Raw genomic sequence first — 26226 nt, 5'->3', positions numbered from 1 at the left:
GAAAGCCAATACAGATTTCCCCAAAGTTTAAAGTGAAGAAAGAAAATAAGAACAGCAAACTTTTTTTTTGGAAAAGTTTTATTGCATTTGTTTTCCATATGGAAGCATTGACAGATTGAAAAGATGCAGCATTCACATTACTTCCAAAATGAGACATCCACTAAATCTCTCCTTCCCTGATTTCCCTCCCTTCCCCCATGGCTTTGAAGCAGTCTAAACAGGTCATCTTTCAAAAATATGATTTTATTTAAACCAAGGAAAGAAAAGATTCCTTGGAATTCATGGACACAGCCGATTTGCATTTTTCCTTTGTTCGCAATATTCTGATGAGCCTATGGGAGTCACGATCCAAAAATATAATAAAATTCCTACCTGAACACAAGATGCCTGTTGCAGTTACAAATGGCTTAGCTTTACCCGTTTCTGGAATGCCTTCTGTCCCTCCCACTTTCATCACCACACAGTTCATAACAGTATGCATGCTCCTTACCATCAACATTTCCCAATTTGAAGTGCATATGCGTATGTGTGTGTATTTGCACACATACACATGTATGCATAAATATGAGAAAAAGATTTACAAAGCTCTAAACCAGGGCAATGCTAAGAATATGGGCTCAATCGCCCTGGTATACCTACACATCCTGTCAATATTAGTCTTTATAGTAATCTGTCTGCCTCTGAGCATTCACAGCAGTTTTTCACGTTAACACTGTTCAGCAGGCATTGCTCTAACAACTCATTTACCAAGACAAACACACACAAACAAGATGATCCTGCTACTCTAAACACTTGAAAATTAGATCTCTTTCTTTCTTTCCTGCAAATGTAAGGCATTTAAAGAAATCCAAACAATCTTCTTAATCTGCCACAGTTACCCTAAGACGGCAACAATTTCCTGTGCACAAGGGAAGGAACAGACAAAATAATGCCAGAAAGATGGAACCAATTCCGAGGCTGGAAGGAAGAAGTGGGGGGGGAAAGTGGTCTTGGCAACATTTGTTTGAAATACTTCAACTGTGTGTGATCACCAGGTCAACTGGCTCTCTTGCTGTGTTGTGTTCTTGTCTCGCACCTTTTGATAAAGTGAAGTGTCTACTTCCCAGTTCAAGTTCACTTATGAAAGAGCGACGCGCTCCTTCAGGAAGTCCAAAGGTGTCTGTGTAGGACTGTTGGCACTCGTATGTCTTCCACAGAGCTCATCACAGTCAGGAGACAGCATGAGAATCTATTCAGAAGAGGTGGGTCACAACAGAGAAAGAGGATCCCCTCCACATTAGTTATGCCATACAGAAAGCAGAGAGAAACAAAGGCCAGTAAAGTTAACAAGATTAAAGAAATAAAAAAAAAGAAATGAAAAAAAAAAGAAAAAGAAAAAGCAACAGCAGCAGTTTCAGCCAGAGATATAGAATTATCTAAAATTGTGGAATACAGGGCTTTTTTTTCTCTGCAATTATCAGCCATTCAATAGACATAAAAAAAAGTTCGTTTTGCTTTTTCTTTTAAACATTCATGGAAAATTTATAACAGTAGTGCTGTAATACATTTCTATCTTAGTGGAAATGCTGGTCAGGAATTCCTCAGACCACATACTGGTACGGGTCTGCTTTTCCTTGGTCTGGTGTTGCGAATGGGCTAAGCCATGCTATAGAGAACGGATGGCCAAATACTGCTTTCATGTTCATCCATTTTGTTTTTTTAGCCCATCTTCTCTCTTCCTTTTTCAACTGTTCTATTCCCTGAAAACAGAAATATCACATTTTCAGTCAAACACTCAGCTTTTATAGTTCTGGATTTGTGGAAAGCTCTACTCTCAATTACCCCTTATCCAAAGGATGGAGTAAGAAAATAAAATTGCATTTATAGAGCCTCTCCCTTTCTTCTCATCGTTTTATACTTAAAAAAAAAAAAAAAATAAAAAAAAAATCTTGGAAATAGAATTGCTTTAATTTTGTTCAGGTCTGGAAATTTCACCAAACCTTTTAAGACTTGCCCTCCAATTGCCTCTGATGTCAGTTAGGAACCCACCACATAAAACCAAATACAAAGTATGTGCTTTAATGGCTGAAAGCAATATGTGCTAACCAGATGGAAAAATTTTAGAGGAAACCATTATAAGCTTGCAGACAAAAAAAAACAACAAGATAATCTCTATAATGCTCCCAGATTCACCAAGCAAGTTCAGGAAGCGCCCATGGCTCAACGTGGCTGAGTCTACCTGGTGCCTCTTCATGTTTCATTAAAATCACTGCCAAAACATGCATGGGCTGACAGCAGGGAGAAAAGGTTAAATAAGATACCAATTTGAGAGAAACCATTGGCATTGTTTAGTAAAGGTTAGAGGGGAAACAAAAATAAGCCATCAAAGCAACCAGCTGAAACATTCACTAGTCAGTCATTAAAAACAAAAAAAACAAATCTGTATCACGCCTAAAACCCAGAAAGTGAATTGGGTTTTCCAGGAAAGCTACGCCTGGCTGCCACACAAAATTAACCACTGCAGACACCGGAGAGCATTACTCTTCCATGGGTAGCAGCAGCAGGCAGGTCATAGTGTTCTGTAACTTACGATCTCTTGCAAGGCAAGCTTCTCCTGACCTACATGGCTCTCCTGTGCTATGGATTAATTTATCTGTGTGTCTCAAATTACCAGCTCTGTGTGCTCTGCAGTAACAGCACAGTCAACTGCAGGAGCTGCATTGACCCTTGGTAATGTCACCTCCAGAGGTAACAGCAAAATTCGAGGGTTCTGGGTCCCCTCAGACAGAAATAAACCACCTGGAGGGACAGCATACACAGGATGGGGAATGAGGTCTCCCAGTGGCTGGAAGAAGGTGAGAAAAGGCACAGCACAGCCCTGTCTTGCAAATGCGAAATAAAACACTGAAAGAGACCACACCAGGAAGAATTTCACCTGGAAGAACTCCTCCTCTCAGAACAGATTGTTTGCCAGACACAGCTAGCTCAATGCTAGCAAAATCAACAATGCAAAGTATCACAGAGAGCACAGAAGTTTCCAAAGAGCAAAATCCTTACTGGTAAGAATTTAGGGGGAAAAAAAAAATACCAACCCACAACCAAACAGTGAGTGCCCATCTTTCATTTTTAGTTTTAGTTTGTGGCATAAGTCCTTCAACACCTAAGAGTTTCCAGAATCTGAGGGGAAGGGAAAATAATTATTTGTGTACCTGGCTATTGGAAGCAGCTTCTAAAAATTCCTGCCAGGTTTCAAAGCTTGAGAAATTCAGATGATTTCAGACAGCACTGCTAGTTTACACACGTATTGATAAACTCAAGCTTGGCAGGATCTCATTGTTCCTTTATGACACTGTACTCCATCCTAGGGGTCTCCCCAGCAGAAAGAATAGCTGCAGTCCTCCTCTGAACACGGAAGAGCCACAGTGTGACTACCAGCCTCTTGCAGAAGCCAGGCAGAAAAACAAGCACTGTAAAGAAGACTCAGGAGCGATGGGCTCTTACACAGTATAATGCAAGCCAAAGCTCTCCAGTGGCAGCAAAAATACCCATTCTAGCTTCAACTGGCCACGGGCAAACGAGTGGAAGCTAAGGAAAACTAGATGAGGCAGGGGACTCTTGTCACTCTTTTAAAAACATCATTTCTCTTCAACCACTCCAGTTAATTCCAGTCTCTTGGTCTGAGCTATCATGCATCTGAGCGTGCTTGGTGAACGCCAGCAGTATTCACGTGTGGGAATATCACCAGGAGTCACCAGCTCCATCTTTACAGAAGTAGGCAAATGCAGTGACAGAGGAGGCACAGCAACGTTACTGTGTCAGCTCTACAATGCTGTACTCAAACTGGGGTGACAAGGTGGTTTTGCAGCAGACTGTACCTACCATGTTTCCAGGAATCTCTCCACCCCACCCCACCCTTTTTTTTTTTTTTTTCCTCCTCCCTGGCAAGGGTGTTTGAACTACTTAACAAGCAGTTCAACTGGAACATTTTCTAGCACGTAAAGCTTCAAACAGTGATACCTGGGGACACAGACCAAAATTTAGAAGAATACCAACCTAACAGCATTTCATTAAGGGAAAAATGTTTTCAAATCCACATGAACAAGTACTCTGTACAGAGTAAACCCAGTTACCAATGCCTACCTTATCACAGGTACTGTCAACACAAATCCCAGCCAATAAAAACACAGGTGGACACTACTTCTTACAGTGACTTTCAGAGAGCACCATCTACCACTCTGCTCGTTCAGTTGATTACATCGGAGCTTTTCCTCAAAGGGTACGCATGAGCTCCCCGTGCAATGAAGTAAAACCCTGTAAAGCTTCACTGTTTCTACTAATGGGAAGAGAGAGGGTAAAGGAAAGTGCACGAGACACCCACCGTTTCATCAGTGCAGATGGAGTGTACTTGGGTCCCAAACATAACTGAGGTGAAGATGAGAAATAGGAGAGCCTCAAAACACAAGAGGATGAGGAGAATCACTGTGGTTGGTGGAGAGAAGGAGCTGCACTCTGTGAAGACAAAACAATCAAGTTGGAAGGGGAGAGATCGGGTGATGTAGCAGCTGCAAAACACCTGCTAGGCCACAAGTTTTCTATACTAAAATTGTCAAAATAAACTATACGATGACCATACTCAAAAAGGTGCACAGGGAAGCTCAGACATTGTTGAGGATACACAACAATGACATGATCGCTCCTACAAGTTTAACAAAAGAAAAAAAAAACAAAACAACAAGAACAACAAAAAAAACCCTGTGACACTTCAAGAATGCAGCTTTCTTTTCCAGTTTGGTGTTTTCCCACACTCTCTCCAGGAGTCCAGTCTACTCCTGCACTCTTTCACCTGTAGTTTCATCTTCCAGGATTTTTCGTAATAATAAAATCCCATTAGAAATCTCAAGCTAGTTGTCAGGACACAAGGAGGATCGTTTCAGCAGCACCAACATAAAAACAACATAGGCTTCCTTTTATAACTTCTCTAAGTCATACCTTAAAAGACAAGTATATTCTTATCCAAGTTGTTATCTTTTCCTTACACTCTACCTATAGTGCAACCTCATAGCAAACTGAAGTGAGAGCTGAAAGAGTCTGAAAAGGAGCCTATAAATGAGGAAAAGAAGAATGGAAAAGGGAGAAGGATGTTATAAGGTCAAAAATCCTAGTGTTTCGTTGAATGTTGTGTTGGAACATTCCTAGTCTGCTCTGAAATCAAACAGTATCACCAAAAAAAAAAAAGTTTTTCCCCACTGGAAGATGTTAAGCTTCAACAGATACGCAATAATCAAGTGCTAACACCATCAGCGTACATCCAAGGCAGCTGGAACAACAGATCCATCCACCTCTTGTATACGCTCTGTTCTGCCACCTAAATCTGGAACAGGTGGAGAAGTGCTTCCCTCACAGATACATGCTTGGAGAAAAGGTGCAAAGGAAACTATATTTTGATGGGTCCTTCCACTATGGTCGTAGCCACTGTAGTCAAATCCAGAATGTCTCAGTCATTTGGCAGCTGTTGGCCAAAGTTTTGAACTGCACAACAGCCTTGTCAAATTCACCTTGTATGTGTAAACGTACCTACCCTCTGCAGTACTATAAGCTAAAACCAGTCCTTATATTGAATGACACAAATGAAATTCTAAGAAAAACAAAGCTAATGTCCTTCTAAAAAAGTCTGCAAGCAGCACACAAATCTGCACAGACATCCTTTGGCACCTGGCTCTTTGACTCAGCATTACCTAGAGGATTTCCCACGACCACATTTTTTAAAAATGTATCTCAAATGCTTATGTGAAAATTTACTCACTGGCTGCTCCAGAATGAGAGCTGGTAGTTTATTTTGGTTGTTGTTGGTATTTTTTGTGGAAAGGAATTGTTTGTTCTTGTGAGGGTGGATTTCTGGAACTGAGTTAACATGTTTTCCTGGCAGTCTTGCAAGAATGACTCACTTTACCCTTTTAAAAAGAGCATACACACTCTTCTTATCTTGCTTTGGCATTCAGCACATCAGTGCTGCGTTCGCGTAAACACTAGCTTACTGCACATACTGTCTAGGAGTCTTTATATCTCAGCTTCTCCTCAGGCAGTATCAGCCTTAAGTTGAAAGAGGACTTTTCAGGACAGAGATCCGAGCAGGTCAGAAAGAATTATGAAGTTCCAGAATTGATAACTAAAAAAGCAAAGATTGCATAGCAGAGCCTTGATAGCATTCTTCTAAAACCAGCATAAAAGGGGTTGCCTTACGTGCAAACTGCATTATACGGTCTTTTTCATAGGCTAGTCTGGTATTTTAATGAGATACTTCGTTAGTACTCACTTGTCCAGTCTTCTTCAAAGCAATACAAGAAGTGAAATCCCACCATAATTAGAGCATGCAGGGAAATCAGTGCTATATACATCTGAAAAATAAAGGATGTAATACAGGCATCAGGTGAAGCTCAAAGACCAAAATGTTAAATGTTCCAACCACTTCAAATAAAGTGGAGTGTTAAGAGTTAAAATGACCCTAAAATAACAATTTAAAAAAAAAAAAAAAATCAACAGCCCCCACCCCCTTAAATCAAGCACCCAGAAGCTGGCAAATGCCAAGGCTACACAAAACTCATTCTGGCCCTGCTAACAGCTCTGAGTGCACACGAAGGAGCGTGTTTAATTCAAAGCCAGCTGGACACAAAACCCAGCCTCCTGCGCCGCAGTGTGGCCTCCACGCTGCCTACTGCTCTCGTCTCCACTGCATACAGTGCAACTTTCAGAGGTCAGCAACTCTGGCATGGAGGTATCATGTTGCTGAAGCTTACGCCTGTGCTCTCAAGCCAGAGAGCACTACAGTTTACCAGTGAAACAATAGCTAATTTGTTTTAGCCACAATAAGCACTTTATCTATTTCCCAGCATTAGTTTGAAAAAACTGTTGTTATTTATTTATTTGTGTTTTTTTCTGAGGCAGACACTGGCATAGAAAATTTCTGTCAAGCATTAACACTTTGTACTTAATCTATTTTAAAAAAAAAAATCCTGTCACATCTTTGCAACAAAATGCTTTAAACTATTTGCAGTACTACACATACATTCTATGATTTTCCAAGACAGACTAAAAAGATGGCTTTCCTGGACCTGCAGACTGACAACAGAGTCGTGAGATACTGGATGTGACAGAGAGCTTGTTACAAGACGCCCCTGTGGAAGCAGGAAAAGGTGGCAGGAGAGCATTTTGTCTTTCCTTGGAAATTGAGGTGCTGCCACACATTCACCTCCCCAGGTCTTTACTTGAACAAAAACAAAATTTGGTTTCTCTCTCAACTACATTAATTGTTTAACACAGCCCACTTGAAAGCAACGTCAGTTTCAACAGAAACAGAAAACCTTTTGATAGGATTAAAACATCCAGCTCGTTCCTCACAGTGAAAAAAATCCTTGCTCGGGGAAAGAATTCATTTTGTTTCGTAATCCACACCCTAACAAACCACAGTATAGAAAATAAGTTTTTCTACAATAAGTTTAAGAGCAAGGTTTTCATTTAACTGAAAATTTCTCCCTTTCTCCTTGGTAATTTGAGAACATTCTTCCTCGAACCTACAGATTTCTCCAAAGATTTATTAATAAAACAGGGCATCACTGAAACTCAGCCTTGCCACATTCGCAATACTCCCACGGGATATTTGCAGTTTGCTTTGATGAACAGACTTCAACCCTTCCATAAATACATAGTATTGAAGTCTGCACTCCTGTTTTCTTACTTGTTATGCCACACTTATAGTACAGAAAGTCAAACACCTCCTTGGATTTAAACACAGAAATAAATTGCTTGCGAGTGGAAATTGGATAATCCTTTCCTACTCCTTGCTTAAGATGTGACACCAGCTGTTATTGCGTGATCCCACACAATACTCACACAGGTACAACATTTAGGTACCCTACATACGGACTAGGACCCTACCAGACACAGTGCAGTGCAAAAGGATGGTCCACGCCTCAAAGAGCTCAACATCACGACAAACTGCTTGAATTATGGAACAGCATGCCACTCAACTGACAACACAAACCTCACGAAACCCTGGCAAACACTTCCTGTTCTGCCTTCTCCCAGTTGCTGTACTGTGTGTGTTCCCTAACTGGTAAAATACAAGTCTGCAGGAGTTCCCTGTACAGCTCTTCTGAAACAGGAAAGAGAAGAAAGGCAGCTTTTGGAGCTGCTTTGACACGCAGCATTTCACTGACACTGGACAACCTCTACCACCACTTGTGAAATACTTACTGTAAACAGTACAAAGTACTTCTGGTTATTCTCTCCTACACAGTTATTGACCCACGGGCAGTGATGGTCCATTTTCCGAATACACCTCTTGCAAACACTGAAAAAATACAGATCTTTATTTATAGCACATCTCATTCCAGGAATACAAGATTTCACGTGCGTTTTAGGAACACACAGAAATGAAAGGAAAGGATCAGAAATGAAATTTGAACCTCAACATATTTACTAGTCAGCACATTAATATTTCTGGTTTGCTCACCCGACTATGTCTGTTCACAATCAACCATAGCATACCAAATGACCACTGCAAAAAGTTAATGCCAAGCAAGACACATTATCATAACACTATCAGTGGTTCTGCCAAAATATGGTTTGAAAAAATACATTTGGGCAGATGGAAGAAATCTGTATTTCAGTTTAGTTTTAACCTCGTCAGTCTCTGAAAATTCCCACAGATTAAAATATAACCAAAAAAAAAAAAAAAAAAAAAAACCACCACACAACACATAGACATGAAAAGCAGTAATGAATGAAGATATTTTTCAGAATTGCTAATAACAGATTAAGGTTCATTTGCTCTCACTAGCTTGTAGCAGGAACTTGTGGAAAACGAAATTAAAGCAAACATTAAAAAGGACTCCTGACATCCAGGTAAGCCACATACTGGCATAAACCAGCTGTGGCAGTCAGTCAGGAAGACAGTACCACAGTATACATTCAAGGTAAAATTAGATGTTGACGTACTTCATGAAACCACACCAATAAAAATCAAAATTCAAATTCTTGCCAACGTGCACACTGTGGCTTGAAGTCAAATAATTAAAAGACTATTACTTTGTCTGAACATCAGTCTCCTGGTTAGTCAGTAACTGCTTCAACTCACATAATAAAAGAAGTCTTTTTCTCTGCTGCTCTCTCATATGATAGGAGACGAAAGGCAGTCTCCTGATACCACATTGCACAAACAAGCACAGAAATCAAATATGAAAAAAACACGAAACCCCAAACCAAACAAACAATAGACCCAGAAAGGAAACAGCAATAGCAAGCCCAGAACAATTCTGGCACCTCTAAAACAGAAAGAATTAAGGGCTGTGCTAATTTTTTTTTTTATTTTTTCTTCTTAGAATTAGAAATATTCGAACCTTAATAGAAACAATAAACAACACCCAAAAACTTGAGAGAGCCTCAAATAAGAATATAAGCATGTTGTTATGAGCGCATATGAATAAATAATAAGAAACCTCTCTCTCAGAACAGCCTTGCGCTCGCCTGCGTTGCAGGAGGAGTAAATCCCCAAGGATACTTGCCATGCCTGAACAACAAATGAGTCCTGATGCTACATGGAAGGCTGGCCAGGCAGGAGCAGCCTCTCACCAGGTGGCCAGGCCAAGGGCTGCTTCTCCTCGGGCAGGCACAGGTACCCTGCTACCTGCTGGCCCCAGATGCAGTGGACAACAAGGAAAAGCCTCGTTTTGTTAGAATAAGCAGCTTGAAGTGATTTTTGACATACACGGGAACTGAAATGAGCTGGTGTTGTAAAAACAAGTTATCTGCCTGATACAGGACAAGCATCAATTATTTGTTCCGGAAAATAAATAAATAAAAAGGAAAACAGCAGGGGGAGGGAGGCAGGTGGTTTTGAAGCAGGAAGATGCCTCCCTGTAGTCTAATTTAGTCTGCATTTTTCTGCGCATGCATGCAGGCTTCCCTAGGGCTCTGAAGCAGGCTGGGTACCAAAGTAATCCCTCCAGTTGCTCCTAGGCCCTAGCTCCCCTGAGGGCCAGCCTGAAGCAGCCAAACCAAGGAGCTCCACGAAGGAGGTAGCTAACGAAGGCTGAGCGGAGTCTCTTCATGCAGCGTGAATGTGCCAAAAGGGGATGGACAGGAAACAGAAGGTGAAACTAGCTGGTGGAAAAGGAAACACAGAACCTAAGGCTGAAAACGGTCAGCATCAGGGCTTGCCCGTACTCAGACACGCTCCCCCTCAACAACCCGGCTTCCAATTGCTGGAAGGAGCTGTCTGCTGGGCATGGGCTCTCACAAGATAGCACGGGGATCAAAAAGCATCCTGGTCCCTTCAGCAATACCTCCTGCTGATGCACCTGCACGACCTTGGTGTGTGAAAATCCAACAGATCTCACTACCCTATAGGAAATGTTTGACTGAAGATTCTCAGCAGCATCAGTGCTCAGTGGATCAGCTTCCCAAACCTTAGCATCTATAAAATTAACTTAAAGCATACAAAAAAGGTCTGTGGAGACGAGGTTTTGTGTTCAGCCAAACGGTCTTTTTTTCATTTGCCCGTGCTGCGAGTCATCAGCTAGACAGCATTTTAGATGTGAAGTTTCATTCATAATTGAAGAACTGTCAGAGGGGATTTTACAGTAGCATTAATAAGTGATAGGCACGATCACATTGCTCCTACTGAATAACCAACTCCTGCTTTGGATTAAAATAAAAAGCCAATAACAACAGATTTGCAAACTAAAGCTCTGAGGTGAAAAGCATAAACAGCAGAGTTCATTCAGCTCGGCACCATGTGCTCCCCTCCCCACAAGACCCCCGCCTGAATCAGCAGTAACCATGATACAAGCTCTCGCAGTATGCGTTGGTTTTTGGGTAGATAAGGAAGGGATACCAGTGCAAACTCATGAACTACTTACTGGAAAGCAGGTTTGCTTGTTTTAAAAGCAGAAGAAAAGTTTAGGAAGTAGTTATTTTTTTTGCTCGCTGCCCTTAGTACTAAAAAGCTCACTACCAGTTACTCTCTTCAGAGAAGTTTATCCTACCAGAAAAAGAAAGGACATGACAGATCAGTAGGCATACTGATCTATCACAAAGCACAACACAAAGTCACAGAACTCAAAGAAAATGAGGAAAAAAGAACTATTTCAAAAATAATAATATATATATATATATATATACACACACACTGCTACCCAAACTTTAGTTTTTAACTTAAATATCAATTCTAAATAGAAATTACAATTAAGCAAATGGGTCTGTTAAAAAAAAAAAAAAAAAAGGACACAGACCTTTCAAAGGCATTACATTTATGGCTTCCTCTACATTTTGGCATTTAAAGTCTCTTTTAAAGCCTTTTTTTTTTTTTTTTTTTTTCCTTTTTACACGACACCCAGTATCGAGAACATTTACGGAGTGTCAATCACAGGTCTGAAGCCAAGGCAGTCTTTATGTGAAGCGTTTCCCATTTTGCAAGAGGTGGCCCTAGCCTGCTGTATGTGAAAAATTCCCAGAAAAGGCCTTAGATTTTTTCAGAGAAGCTTAAATGTGTTTGGCACTACCAGCAGCAGAATTTGGGTGCTAATCTTTCAATTTAACCACTCAAGTCTCACACTCCAGTAATAATTCACATCCAGGCACACTATATAACACTTGAGGTCCAGCAGTACTTGATAAAAGAGCAATTCTCAGAGAAGACTTTACCTGCAGTGATGTGCTCTGTCAGGTTTGATGCTACAACATTTTGGGCACTTGTAAACCACCTGTCCTGGCTTTAGCTGTAAGCTCTCAATGAACTCCTTTGTTGCATTACCTTTGGGTACAGCACCCTGCGGAAAACGAAAACAAAGCAGAAGATCAACCTGTGCACATTACGAGTGCTCAGAACAATAGAGATGACTTAAAATCATGGAAGGGGAGGGAAAGAGATAAAAACTTCCGTAATATCAGCAGAGTTTTAGGAAGAGCAAGAAAAAGAAATTAAGACAAGGCCCTAATGTATGGAACCAAATACTTAAACATCACTTTTTTTTTTTAATTAAAAAAACATAAGCAGCACCAGTAAGTCCTCACCTAAGGAATCAGCCTTTTGTAATCACATGGTAACCTTAAAATATTTAAGAATCCTTACCCCTCTCTTCACACCAATCAATGGATTTATCACCCCAGTGTTTCATACCACAAACTGGAGACATCAGATGCTTTAATTCCACTAGAAGCTGCTACTTCTAAAGTATCATTGCGTACATTAACAGTTGCTGATAAACATCTCATGTATTAATAGCTACACTTCCATTGTGTATTTGTTATTCAAATCAGGGTTTAACTTTCAAACGGAGCACACTTTCTAAGAATCCTCCCCCCAAATAAGACTAGATAAAACATTATTTGTGCAAATGCCACATTAAAATTAATATCTTTAAACAGGTGACATATAACTGCTGCAGAAGCCTGAACTTTCAAAAGTTTTCAAGAAGTTCAAGAGTTTCCACAGCCTTTCTACGGCCATAAAATTTGATCAAAAGAAAAAATATCATAAAATGTGATGTATGAAATCACTGCTGGTACACTGACACAATGCATCTCTATAGATCTAGGCTTTTATACTGAAATAAAAACAGGGATTTAACATTTTAACAGATTTCTGAAGGAATAGTCTATTTTTAACGCACCTGTACAACCTCTCAACAGCAATAAACAGGAATAATGGATATTACTAAAAGAACTGCACATTAAATCAGTATTGTAAAGTTCTCTTGAGCAGTCTTTGTATTTTTCCACTTAAACCTCTCAACAAACCGGCAAACTTAAATATTACTGTGACCAATTTCTACAAAACACTACTGTTAGTGTTCTCTCTTTTTAGTACACAGCAAAACTCAAAACCCCAGGTATGTTTTTAGCAAGAACACGCAGGAAGCAGTTCCTGAAAAGCACGACGCATCCTAACAGTTCTGAAGAATCCAGGTTTTAATTAATTTATGATAAGAATTCCTATTTGTTTGCCTCAGCAGCGTTCTCTGCTCCATTCTGATCCTGGATGTGCCCCTGGTTCTCCATTTCCTAGCGGCCTCTTCCACCCCAGACTTGCAACGTCTGCCCCGTGGATGCCCTGCATCCCTTCTCTTCATGTTCCCTTTTCCATTTTGTCTAGCTGATTTCTTCATTAAAGTCTCTACAAAGAACAAAACAAAATCCCACTGGCTCTCTCCATCCACACACAAAAATCCCACCACACGCTGGTAATTAACATATATTTTTCAGATTTCTCTGCAGAGAGATTGTATCTGTTTCTCTGACACTATGCTTGCCCAGTCTGCTTTAGAATATAGCTTTTGTTTCAAGAGTTACTGCTAACTCTGCAAAACAGCTCCAGAGACCTGAAGGTCCCTAGGCATTAAAGCCACACAACATACAATAATTAACAACAGCAAGAACCCTTAGGACATAAACTATATCATAAACTGCTACAGTCCTGTGTTTGTCAGCCCAACGACCAAAAGCATCAGAGCCTCAATTACTGCTCAAAGTTGTGTCCAGCAGCAGTAGCACGCAACAAGTCAGCGTTTGCTTTACCATAAGCTGTCAAACTACCCCAAATCAAGACATTTTTGCAGTGCTGTGGCTTCTGGGAGAGCTGAAAACTAGGATATAAATATTACACTGAAGTTTTAATGCAAGGTTTCAAGTCGAAAATTACATTTGAAAGGAACAATTTGAGTATCAGACACCCACTGCCGCTCCTAACGGAAACAAGAAGAATTAGTAGTAAGGGGCCAAGAGGAGTCCAAGCTTGTATTTCCTTCCGACGACTAGTGGGGATGGGGCTTTGAACTGAATCTCCTGTCCACAGGTTGATAAGCAAACACAGCCATTCAGAATAAGCATCATGGTAATAAACTGTACCTCTAATAAGGCAATGTCCTACAGACACATTACAAGGGGCTGCTAAAATTCTTATGCTCCCTGCCTGCCCACAAACTTTCAGCTCTTAGCATACTCACATAATATTTGTTTTAGCATGGTCCAATAAACTCCACTAAATCACCAGCATGAGAGGTGGCAGCGTGGCTTTTCAGAACACCACCAACTCTACTCCATTCTGCTGGAGCACTACTTGACAAGGCAGACAACCAAAACCAGCTTTTCCTGATTTGCTGTTTCTCAAGACACGACAAGCCACAGACATGAGACTTGGCATCGGTGAGAAAACAGTGTCAGAGAGAAACGCTCTCCTCCTCAGCATGAAGAGAGGAGCTGCTCACACGAGGGGAAATCTAAAGCTGGGTCCTTGACTTTGCGTTTGACTTGAGTGGGCTGAGGAATTAGCATAGCACATCAGCAGCCTCACTCGGCAGGCTGACACACACAAGTTATTTAAATCTGCCGCTCACTCAGCAAACAAGTTACCCAACATCTATCAGATAAGAAAAACACTGCCTTTTTCTTTCCGAGACATACAGAGAGATACACTTACTGGATCTGTCAGCATAGCTCGAAAATGTGAAGCCAAAGCAAGGAAAGCCAAGGTGTTGAACAGCGTGCCATTGATGACGCTATAAATGTAATCTCTCGATGGAACCAGCATGACAAGAAGGACTACGAAGTCGGCGTAGAACACCAGCATCCAGGTGACGACAGCACATGCAATACCACAGCCATCTCGAATAAACCACATTGTTCCCAGGGAAGCGCGGCTAGGAGGTGGAACGCACTTTTCTGGCTGTAGGTATTCGGGTTTCCTTTCAATATCTCTGAAGCGGTGGACTGGAGTAAGCATCATAGGCTATTATGTCCATACTTGCATCTGAAAGAGAACCAGAAACGGCGTTCACCGCTTTGCAAGGCACGCAGCGATCTTTTCACATGGCGGTACTGGGATCATGTGAGAAACTCCAAATTGCTGAAAGCAAGTTGAAAAAAGAAAAAAAAAAAAACAAATAAATCCAACAAGAAATAATGGATTTGGAAACCAGACTCTCACGCTTATCAGAACACTTCTTACGCAGAAGACTCTAAGTGCTTTTAAGACTTGCTTAATTACACATTAAATCCACCAGCGTGCCACCTCCACTCCCACAGAGGAAAGGCAACAAGTATTTTAATGAAGAGCATAGCAATCAGGTGGGTGCCGACGGGAGCAGCCACAGCAGGGGCTGAAGCAAGAACTGGCCACTGCCACGGGGAAAAGAGCAAAGACCTGGCAGAGCTGGCAGGGTCCCCTTCTGCTGGATCAGACCTAAGGAATGGAAGGGAGCCTTGGGGTTAAAACTGCAAAAACAACCCGCTGAGGAGTTACAGTGGCAGGAACTACTGAAGCAGTAGCCCTATGCTCTTCTCTCCTTTGGCTTTATGTCCCTCTTAAGCCTTCTGCTCTGCCATCCTTCCCCTGGCAGCTTTGCTCCATCCCTTGATGGCGTTTGTTTTGCCTCCCCGTTAGTGCTCCCAGCTAAGTCCCCTCCACTGTAACATGGGCACTAACACAACACACCTGCTGCATCGCTTTGTCCTCTCCATCTCTGCAGGCACCTTAGCTACCCAGACTGCAAGGTCCATTGTGGAAGCAGAAATTGCTTCCCTTGCTGTAGTTTCAGCGTAACTCCCACTGAACTTAAGCATTTGAGAAAAAAAAAGGTGCTCATACAACTCTGGCAAGGGATCAGTCAGCCCGCGCTGGGAGCTTACACCACTCCAAATGTCAGCACACACCTGGGACGCTACGCTTTGAAAGTGGCTCTTCACACACCCAGTGACTTCTTCCAAAAGACACTTCTAAAAAAAAATATTTGCTCAATGCTCTGAAGGCTCAGAAACGCCACGGTCTCTGCGCAAGGACTCACCTTCTACAAAAACGGATACAACGATTTTGGTACCAAATACATTGAACCACATATACCCGAACAGCCACCTCCTGTTTTGACATGTAAGCATTATTCTCACCTCTTTTCAAAAAATAAAGTGCATTTTTCCATTTTAATTCAGAGAAAGAGAGACAATGTTCACAGTTAGTTACATTTTCTGCCAAAAAAGTTCACACTGAAGCTATTTTTGTGTTCGACTGTTCAAGAGAAATGAATGCTGTTGCCTAGACAAAATGGATAAATTTTACAGGAAATGTGGTGAGAAGATCACAAACATATCCAGGACCTTAAACTTCTCTCAAAATATTTATGGCTAAATTCTCTCGAGTACAGGGGAAAAGCTCTACTTTGCATACCACCAACCTACACGGAGATGCTGTTGCCCCTATCTGGACAGCAAGAAGGAAGATAGCTGGCTTTTTAAGTGTTGTTTCAAGACAGGGAGTCTCTCACAGCCAAAAGTTAAAGCTATTAATGAGCAGGATGATTAATTAAACTCCAGCACAAAAATGATGAGCTTGTGTGTCTCAGTGCAAGTGACACAGAGGTGACTGGATACTTAAAAGGAACAGCTATTGCCACAGAGAGAGGCAAAACTCAGGAGCGCAGTTTCTAGCACACAGCAGATGAACCAGGAGGGTTATGAAAGCAAACAACTGACCAGCAGGTGATAACCACACAGTTTTCTTTCTGGCGTAACTGGTATAAATAAGCTAGGAGAAATAGGTATTTTCTTGTATTTCCGCTTTTAACATTTAGTATGCTGCCAAGTGAAATAATTCAGGATGTTTTATGGGTCTGAAAAAAAAGTCACATGGATTAATGTTAGAGCATACCAACTTTGTATTTATATCTATATCACACAACAGAAAAATCAAGATAAAAACGTGCACGTGTGTCTCATGTCTCATCTACTTTGGCAAGAAAAAAAAATCTCATTCACAAAACTCACATATCAAGTTGTAATTATTTGGTATTTTAACCACAGCTATAATTTAGCCTCATGACACCTGATACTTAGGGAGAGAAGCCATATAATTTTCAGAAGCAGTGATTACCCATACAGTCTGCTGGCCTAAATTCAGTTAAACCTACACCTACTACTAAATCCATACCTTTTCCCCATATTTTCACTATTTGTGTATGGATGCATATATTTATACATTCACAAAATACTTTTTAAGTCTATAAAGACTCAACCACCCCCAAACGTAACTGTTTAACCTTCAATGCGTTATTTAATAATCTTATTTAAATTGTCATGCTGCTTTGCAGGTCAAAATAAATCTGATAAAAGACTCATGCCTGACAATTACGTTTTAATTGACAGAAACATCATATTGCATTAAAAAAAACAGTGATTTAGATGTTCAGTTTTCAAACTAAAGGTTTAGGCTTGACGCATCAGGTGGGACAGTCCTGAACACAGACTTTCAGGATTTTCTGCCTAGACTCTGTGAGGCTTTTCACTCCCCCCTCCCCCCGAGGTTTTATTTTCCAAAGCAAAGGAATGAAACAGCCACAAGAAAAGCAAACTCCTATCTAACAGAGGAATTATTCTGACAAGTCACGTTAAGGTCGGTATTAGTAGAGACCAACTGAAAGCTAGACATGTGCATGCTGATTGAAATTGCGGGTTTAGCCTGGAACAACACGCTTCAGCAGCCAAAAGAAAATTCAGACCTCTTGCTAATACAGGAAGTGGTTTCACACCAATGAAAGTTCTCTCAGAAATATTACTGAGTTAAAGTAGTATTACTTTAGGAAATAGTAAAAGGAAAATAAAAACCTATTGCTGTGGAACCATCCAAGGAGAACCTGGGAGGACCCCGAGGCACCTCGGTCTGCAGCTGGGGCCCAGCTCCTGAGGAGCAGTAAGGGAGCACAGACAAGGCCTCGGCGCAGGCCTCTAACGCTGCCTTCTGCCTGGAGGACAGATGTGTTATTTAATGCACTTGGTTATTTAATACTGGCTTTACAGTCATCATCAGGTGACAAAATGAAAAATCAGTAATCACTACATGAACACCATTCATTATTTGATAAACACGTTCGTGTTTCAGCGTACAGTATCTTAGAGTCAAGCTACAGGAGCACAGAGCCTCAGCGTCTCTTTTGTATAGCCTGGCTAACTTTTAAAACTCCTTGTTCTTACATACATACATACATACACACATACATACATAAGAAGCTTGTGGCAGGGGTAGCAGCTTGCCCTGATGAGTCTGCCCTCAAATCACCCCGCACACAAACTTAATTTACAACCCCCAGCTGGAGCATGTCAGTCGCTCCTGCTCCAGAGCAAACACTATGTAAACGAGGAAGGCGAAGAACTTAATCATGGTGTCAGGCTACAGGAGAGGACGGCAGGTAAGTGTGAGATGTAATGACAGCAAACACATCCATTTAGCTTAAGGACGTGTCAGAGCAAAAACCTTTTTTTGTTTTTTTAATCTGGGAGGCATTTAGCATTACAGGAATAATCAAAGACATAAGTAATACAGACATTAGAAATGTAAACAAAATAAATTAAAACCCGCTTCCTGCCAAATGAATGCTTACAATATGCTATTACACCTTTTATAAATTAAGTAACTGTCTTTTGACCTAAGTCATGCCTAAAATCTATTTTTAATGGCCTGTGACTGCCGAACGACGTGTTAAGAATGAACTAATGTATGATTTGGGCCTTCACCCAATGGCTTTCTGAAGGCTACCTGACATCCTGATCTTATAAAAAGTACACAAAAATGACACCATCATCGTCACCCCGCTGATTTTCATGTAATTACTCACGCTGGAAAAGCCAAGCACATCGGTATGATTTGCAAAACTGCAGTATTACCACGTAGACATTGCAACCATTTCCTCTATTAGAACTCCATTAACATTCAACTTTGGGAAGAGGTTCTGTTTTGTCAGAATAACTAAGTGAATTTCAAGTTCTGCCTATTTTATTAAAACAATCTTGAACAAGAGATAGACAAGGGGAGGACCCTGTAAGGGGCCTCAGTTTGAAGGGATTTCAGCTTTTTGAGGAGGGTCAGTTCAGGTCTCTTATTCACTTTAAAGAGGTACTTTGGAACAGTTTCTGTAACACACAGAACCAGGGCTCACTGCCAGCGCTTTGAGAGCTGATAAATAATTCTAAAGTTAACTTTTTATTGCCATCAAAAGGAAGCAAACATACATTACCAGTCACATCATATTCATGACGCAGCTAAACTAGGTGATCTAGATACACTGGACATCCCCTTATACAAAACAAAAATTAAAACCTATATATATATATATGTATATGTATATATTTACTTAAATATATATAAACTGTGAGATGTCATTTTGAAGTTTATTTCAGTTTTCTGTACATAAAATCACACTGATTAAAACATTACATATTATTTCTTTGCAACAGAAGTGGAAGTATGCCTTCTAACTAACAGGGTATTTACCTGTGCTTCTCCTGCCATGATTTCACATAGTCCACGTCTAGCAACAAGCCTGTCAAAACCTGCCAAAGCAAGTTCTAGCAGGAATAATAATAAGGAAATACCAATATTCTGTCTATTCTTTCCTAATGGTTTCTGCAAGACCTGAAAGGCTTTATCTGATCAACGGGAGTGGAATGAGAATGCTGAGAATTTTTGGCAGTCTCCTGCTGATTCATCCAGATATCCATCGGCCTGGCAGTTTTCAGCCGCTGGTATACAAAACCCTGAAGGATCAATGGGACTTTTCTAACAGGTCTGTGAATGGCAACTGAAAAAAGCAAGCTTATATTCGTTATAGAGAGCTGTACTTCCATTGGAATATTTTAACTGTAGTTTAAAAAAAAGTGAAGAAAAAAAAAGGATTAAAAACTGTTTTTCTCTGGTTAAGATGGCAAAAGCATTAGGGAAGGATCAGGCACTGGGATCTTAACACTGTACTGCCGAGCCACCTCAGAACTGCGATCAAAATGTCACAGTGCAAAGTCAGTTCTGCTAGCCCTACTCCAGCCGCCCCAGAAGCAGGGTAACAGGATTGTGCCTGGTGCAGAAAAGTTTTCATTTTTCTTCTGGAAATTCAGGCACATAGAGAGGTACAGTTTCAGCCTAGGCACTACATTACCAGCTACCCTTGAGCTCACAAACATCTCAGATTCACCTGAAACCTCCGGCTATTGAAGTCGTGTCATTTCAACACAGTTTCAGTTCTCATACTGAATCAAAATGGCCTAAAGAGATCAGAATGTCAATTATACTAAAACCACTAAAAATAATCTTAAAACGTGACAAGACTTTAAAAAAATGTATTTTTTGAGGCTAAATGCATAGACTTGCATTACCTGTCTTAGGAAAAGGGAAGGAGAGCACATAAAACCACACGGTACTCCAAGTACAAAATTTTCTACACACAAATGGAGTGAGTGGCTGTATTACAAAACTGCATTATAGACAGTTTAGAAAACTGTTTACAATGTCATTTCGCTATTTTCAAGAATAATCTAGGTTTTGTAATTATTATTATTTTGAAGGGTCCATGCATTAACAACAGCTTAGTAAAAATGGATCACTAAAAGCACACTTAAAGAGGTGAGGGATGTTTTGTTTGTTTCTTGTTTTTATTGGAAGCATCTTATTAGAGGGAAGATTTAACTGAAGGTGTGTATTCCTGAAGAATATGTATGAATGGGAATATGAATATGTAGAGGGAACTTCTCCCTAAGGAGAGCAGGGGGGAGTGGAAATTACCTCAAAGACATCTGTCAGATCTAGAAACTCCATCCTCAGGGCTGAGGCTGGCGGGCTTGAAAGAGGTAGCCTTGTAAGGCACAAAACCCCCAGTCCTCTCACTGACATCACTGTAAACAAGAAGCAACCTCTGCAGTGTCAGTGGAATTCCATTAGTATAACTGTAAGGAAAATAAGGCTATGTTTTCTCAATTAATAAAAGCATGTTTGTGATACGCAGTCTCTCTGGACAGATGGTAACAGTTTCCTGGTTAATGCCCCTATCATTTCTGTTTAACCAACAGATATATGTTAAGTAAAATATAATGCAATAAAGACTCACCTAAGAGTCTTGAGTTATTTGGTAAATAATATTTGGTAAATATTTGGTAATAAATAATTATTTGGTAAATAATATTTGGTATTCCACCCCCACCTGCAAGGCTTGTTAGCTGCTAGCCTGAGCAAAGAGGCACGACAAAGTTACTGTCCAAGGTACAGGAACGCTGAACCACTACGGACGGGTGACAAAATGAGGGCAACGAGAAGGAATGGGACACAAGTCAGAAGTACAGTAAAGAATAAGGTCAGGCTTGGATCTGACTTGTTCTTATCCCAATTTCAGTGATCTCCACGAGCAGTTGACCAGAGCGCTGCAGAGATGTCAGCTACTTCCTAAGGCTGTTACTGAGTAAGAACCATCACAGAACAATCACAGCCTTTTCACTATCAGGGCTGCAAGGGCTATTAAGAAATTCTGTCACTTCAATCTCAGTTTCCTGACAGACTAAATACATGCGAGCCACTAATCTATGTAAAAAGAGAAATGTTAGACCTCAACCTGTAAATACAAGCCACCCTTGTGGCCTCGTCACCTACCTGGAATAAGGACCAGAAGGACAGAACAACCTTGCAGAAAGGACTGCACTGGGAAACAGAAAATGACTGGGGATGTCACGCTTTCCCACAGCGCTGCAGTTATTGTGAACAGACAGCCTCATGAGATACGAAACAGGAGAAGCTGTCCTGTTCTTCTAGACAGCTTTCCAATTTTGATGCTGACTCAGGACTTAAAACAGCGAGCCATTGTTTTAAAGGAATTTAATCCACTGGATTAAGGGAATTTAAACTCTCAATTTGTCCAGTGTAAACCTTTTGAAAAAAGGGAAAGAAGAAATTAAAGGAGGATGTTTTGCTTAGACACTAAAAATAATACCAGTTATATATGTTAAAAACTACGCTGCTTTCATGGCATTAAAATATATTTTCCTGAGAAGCAGAACAGTTTTTTTTTTTTTCTCTTCATCTTGCTCCTAATAAGACACTGGCAGAACTATCCTAGTCTAAAGAATATTCAGAGTATTACCTTTCAAGGCAGAAAGAGCCCCTTAGCTACCAGACATACCTTTTCACTCGGTCTGACCCGGGATTTGACTCTTGCCTGCCTCTGCTACAGCCCCCCCTCAAAAGCATGAGCAAGTTGCTGTCTCTCCTACTTTATTCCCCCGCTTGTAGTCTACGCTTCTTCCCTACCACATCGGGGAGTTTCAAAGATAAAGGTATGAGAGCTTTAAGGCATTTAGATTTTAAATCTAAGTACTGCACCTAAGCAGCTACCTAAACCAGACACAAAAAGACACAGGGCACACATTAAAATAGCACGTTAATGAAACAGTGACAAAAAAAAATCACCTCTACCCTAAAATGAAAATCGTGACTATCACGATCCAACCTTATGACGTTAAGAGTCAGCCTACAAGAAAGCTATGGTGCTGCTTCAGGGAACTGGAAAAACCTGCAGGTTCAGAGATTGCCCCACGTTAAAGTTTTTAAAATATAGCAAAGAACTTCTCGATTAGCAACCAGTATTTGTTTTGCTCACTGATGCGCTAGCAAGCACAAGTGATCGCTCTTTCCACAAAAAATAGATTTCTGTGGGTAAACATTAATTTTGTTATCCTTTGAAATACCGAGACCTGGAGACCAGACTAACTGCAATACAGGATGTGTTGTCTGTCCATCCTACGCCGTATTGGACAACAGTGATTGAAGCAGTCACTGCAAAGAGCAAAGGTGCGTATCACGTTCCCATCTCCCTTTAATCCCCTGCTATAGCCCTCTGATTTCTGATCTCTCTGCATGGTACTGCTGTCTTTCCACTAGGGCGGTGAATAGGACCCTAACTCTCATTGTCATTTTTATTTTTAAATTATTATTAAATAGTGTAGTGCTTCACATTACCCATTTTCAATCTTACTGCTTCCATCTGAGCCCATCCGCCATAACTTCTGAAAGCTGCACATTTCAGACTGGTCCCTGCGTTACGGCAAAGCTTGTAGCTGCACCTCACAAACGCACCATCCACCACCAGCCTCACAGCAAAAACATCAACAAGGGCCGTGCGTTTCCTCCCATTCAACATCCTCCCCTTTCCCACGAGGCATTAACATTGAGTTTTCTGTATCCTTACTTGCCACTAAAGCGCATGGAGCAGTGAGTCCCAACATTTTTCTGGCTGAACCCTGCTGCTGCAGCCCGCAGCTCTCCCAAGGACCCCCAGCTCCGGGCCAAAGGAGGTCACCTGCCCGTGCTGCTCTGCAGTAAGAGCCAGAGCACGGCTGCCCCGTCCCGTAACACCTCGCACCTACCAGCTGGGACCGGGTGCTGGGGGGAGGCCTCTGGCACCCACAGCCTGCAGAGGCGAGCTGGCTTTTCCTTTTGGGCTCCCTCAAAAGGACGATGTGCAAAGAGCTACTGGCAGACTTGCTGCACTGCAGCTCCAGTCAAGTTGCAGCTCTTCTTTCTTCTTGTCTGCACAACCCAGGAAACATGCAGCTCTCGTAGGGAAAGCTTTAACTTGTCATTTTCTCTACAGCAACTTTAAGTTTCAGTTAAATACGATATTCTGAGTACCATCATTCATACCTGGTTTGCTTCAGCCAGCTAAGCACAGGGCAGGGAAAATAAAAAGCGACAACAAGCTTTTATAACCCCGTCACATACTACACTACCCTCTGCCTTCTTTCACACAGGCAGAAAAGCTGTATTCCACAGTATCACTCTAAGAAAAAGGTCATGTCCACGCTGCAGAGAGACCAGAGACAGCCATAAGCTCACTCAGTTCACATCTGCAGCAACTAGCTGAGCTACAGCCAAGCCGTTTTCAGACTGAATCAGCCTGGGTGCCCATCACCGACACTGGGGTCGCCTCTACAGGAGACATGTCCCATTACCACAGAATCACAGAATTGTCCTAACAGCATGGCTGTGCCAGCAAGTTTCCCCAAAATAAAGCAACGCATGGCTTTAAACTACATCGCCCACGTGGCACTGCTAGCTCCTGTTCCATTTGAAACACACAGAAACCCAGCTATCCTGAAAAGCAAACTCACACCAGGTAAGCAGCAGGGATTCACCAAAGCAGGGTTACCATTGCCTGGGCTACACGCACGCTGCTTTAGACTGTCACCTGTCCCCTTTGCGGGGGCGAAGGATACTGTCCCCCAAAGACACGCAACTACCTGGGCATAGCGGGTGCACATCTGCTGAGGAGTCAGGCGTTCATCTTCTTACAGCCTGCTGGGTTAAATCACGTTTTGTCACTTTTGTCTACTACCAAAAGCCAATTTCAAAGAGAAATACATACCCTGTCTGCAACTATACTTCTGAAAATGATAACAGAAACACATCAATACCCCATTTGTGTTGGGGGTGTAGAATTATCCTCGGTTTTTAGGCAGACCTCATATTTTCCCTGTTACAAACCCGTACCTGCACAGAGCTTCTGGATCACACCTCCTAAATTTCAACGAGTCAGACACAACTTACTACCACAAGCAGCTCCCATTGGTATGACAAACACTACTGCGTCAGAGAGACGGCACCGTAGTCGTAGTGTTTGAAGGACGGGATCTTTGCCGCACACGGGGCTGCGATTTTAAAGACGGGAATCCACGCGTGGCTCCACTTACCGTGGCAATGTCTGCGGTGCTATACAAAAGCCGTGTGTGTTGCTTTCGCAGGGCGAGAAAAGCGCGGTGCGCGCCGAAGCGTTGCCATCTCCCACACTGGGCATCAGAGGCAGTCAGCCCTTTACCCTGCGAATCCTTCCCACCCGAAACACCGTGTGGATTGGGGCAGGGTCCTTCCCCACCACCCCATACACTAGGAATTGGGGCAGGGTCCTTCCCCACCACCCCAGCCCCTAGGAATTGGGGCAACCTCCTTCCCCAGCACCCCTCCTGGCCACAAGACGCAGCTCCCGCTCGCTGTGCCGGGACCAAGGCACCCCGCAGGGCTCCGAAACACCCGGCGGGCCAGCACCGGGCCTCGTCCCGCGGTCCCCCACCTCCCAGCGGGCCCCCACCTCCTCCCGGAGCACCGCGGCCCCCCCCCCCCCCCGCCGCCCTCCTCCCGGTAAACACCGCCCCGCCGCCGCCACCTACCCCGCAGGCCGCCCCGCCGCCCTGCGAGCCGCCAGCGGCCCCCTTTGCCGTGCCGGTGCGGGTCCCGGTGCCGGTGCGGGTGCCGGTGCGGGCAGCCCCGCACACGCGGCCCCGGCGGCGCCCCCCCCCCCCCCGGCCCCCTCACGCGGTTCTCGGCGGGGCGGCGCCGGGAGCCACCAGGAAGCGAGCGGCGGCCCCGGCCCCGCTCCCGGCCCCGATCCGTCCCCGCCCCGCCCCGGGGCACGGGCACAGGGCGGGCAGCGGCTCCGCCGCCGGCTCCGCACGGCTCGGCTCGGCCCGGCCCGGCCGCCTGCCGCAGGGCCCCGCCTGCCCTCTGCGCGCCTGCCCGCGGCTGGTCGAGGGATAAATGGGATAAATTCAGGGGGGCTGGGGAAATCTGGGGGCCGGGGGGCAGCGCTGCGGCCCCCACCGCCGGCGGTAAGCACGGGGCGAGGCGCTGGTGCCCGTGGTGGCGTGAATCGGGGAGCGCCGGGTGGCTCCCCCCGGGCTGGGTCTGGTTGGTTGGGGTTTTTTTAATTTCAGCCACCGCGTGCTGTCGTGTACCGTAATGAGGTTAGGCAAAAAGTCGCTGCTTTGCCATCCCTAGAAAAAACACCGTTGTCCTTCTGTCTGATAACCTCCGGGGTTGTGTTTCTTTAGAAAAAGGATTTTAAACACACCAAGAAGCAATCTCCGCAGGGAGAGGATGCCTCTTGTCCTGCCACCCCTGAGGAAATGGGGAGCCAGACCTGGAATTCCCGAGCCTCCGGAAAACTGCTGTTTGCATGTATATGGTGCAGAGCGGCTAGCTGGGCTTTGAACCATGCAAGGATTTGACCCACGTTAGGTAGGCTCCAGGCTGGGATGGCGGAAAGGGGGAAAAAAAAAAACATCATCTTTCCTTGCATTTATGGCTTGCATTTATAGCCGTGAGCCAGACAGAACCAGGAGCCACAGTACCTGTGCTTGCGGTGGGAATCACACAGTGCACCTGCATCAACACTTGAGGTCAGATCGGGACGGAATTTTATAAGGTACTTCCCACTGTTTGCCTCCCACACCAGAATATTAGGACCTAAAAATTGCTCTGCGGGGCCAGACAAAGGGAAAGCGTGTGACCCTGGCCCCTTTCCCACATGGTCACTGCTGTCACCTGGCCCTGCTCACCTCCCCAGGTCAGTGGGGAGGGCGAGCCACCCGAGGCTCCGCTGCCTGCCCTCTTTTCAGGGAATG

General features: G+C 43.0%; 1 protein-coding gene across 9 annotated transcripts in view; it reads right to left on the bottom strand.

Moving 5' to 3' along the window:
• The window catches only part of ZDHHC3 (zinc finger DHHC-type palmitoyltransferase 3), a 32721-nt gene that overhangs the window by 6116 nt on the left and 379 nt on the right, over positions 1–26226 (bottom strand). Inside the window, exons 1-7 of one of the 9 annotated variants that reach the window (XM_040546667.1) lie at positions 24994–25106; positions 15685–15747; positions 14453–14782; positions 11680–11804; positions 8230–8326; positions 6293–6374; positions 4358–4488 (exon numbers count right to left, since the gene is read on the bottom strand). In XM_040546667.1, the coding sequence (XP_040402601.1) occupies positions 4358–4488; positions 6293–6374; positions 8230–8326; positions 11680–11804; positions 14453–14758 (741 nt within the window). In that variant the 5' untranslated portion in view covers positions 14759–14782; positions 15685–15747; positions 24994–25106. Of the gene's footprint in view, positions 1–222; positions 1740–4357; positions 4489–6292; positions 6375–8229; positions 8327–11679; positions 11805–14452; positions 14879–15684; positions 15748–16497; positions 16630–17625; positions 17758–24519; positions 24894–24993; positions 25117–26226 lie in introns of those variants that run through there. The other 8 variants (XM_040546671.1, XM_040546675.1, XM_040546673.1 and 5 more) reach the window with 8 other exon arrangements.

This window comes from Cygnus olor, chromosome 2 (genome assembly GCF_009769625.2).
Source record: "Cygnus olor isolate bCygOlo1 chromosome 2, bCygOlo1.pri.v2, whole genome shotgun sequence".
Lineage (NCBI taxonomy): Eukaryota > Metazoa > Chordata > Aves > Anseriformes > Anatidae > Cygnus > Cygnus olor.
This window is presented reverse-complemented; position numbering and strand designations above follow the sequence as displayed.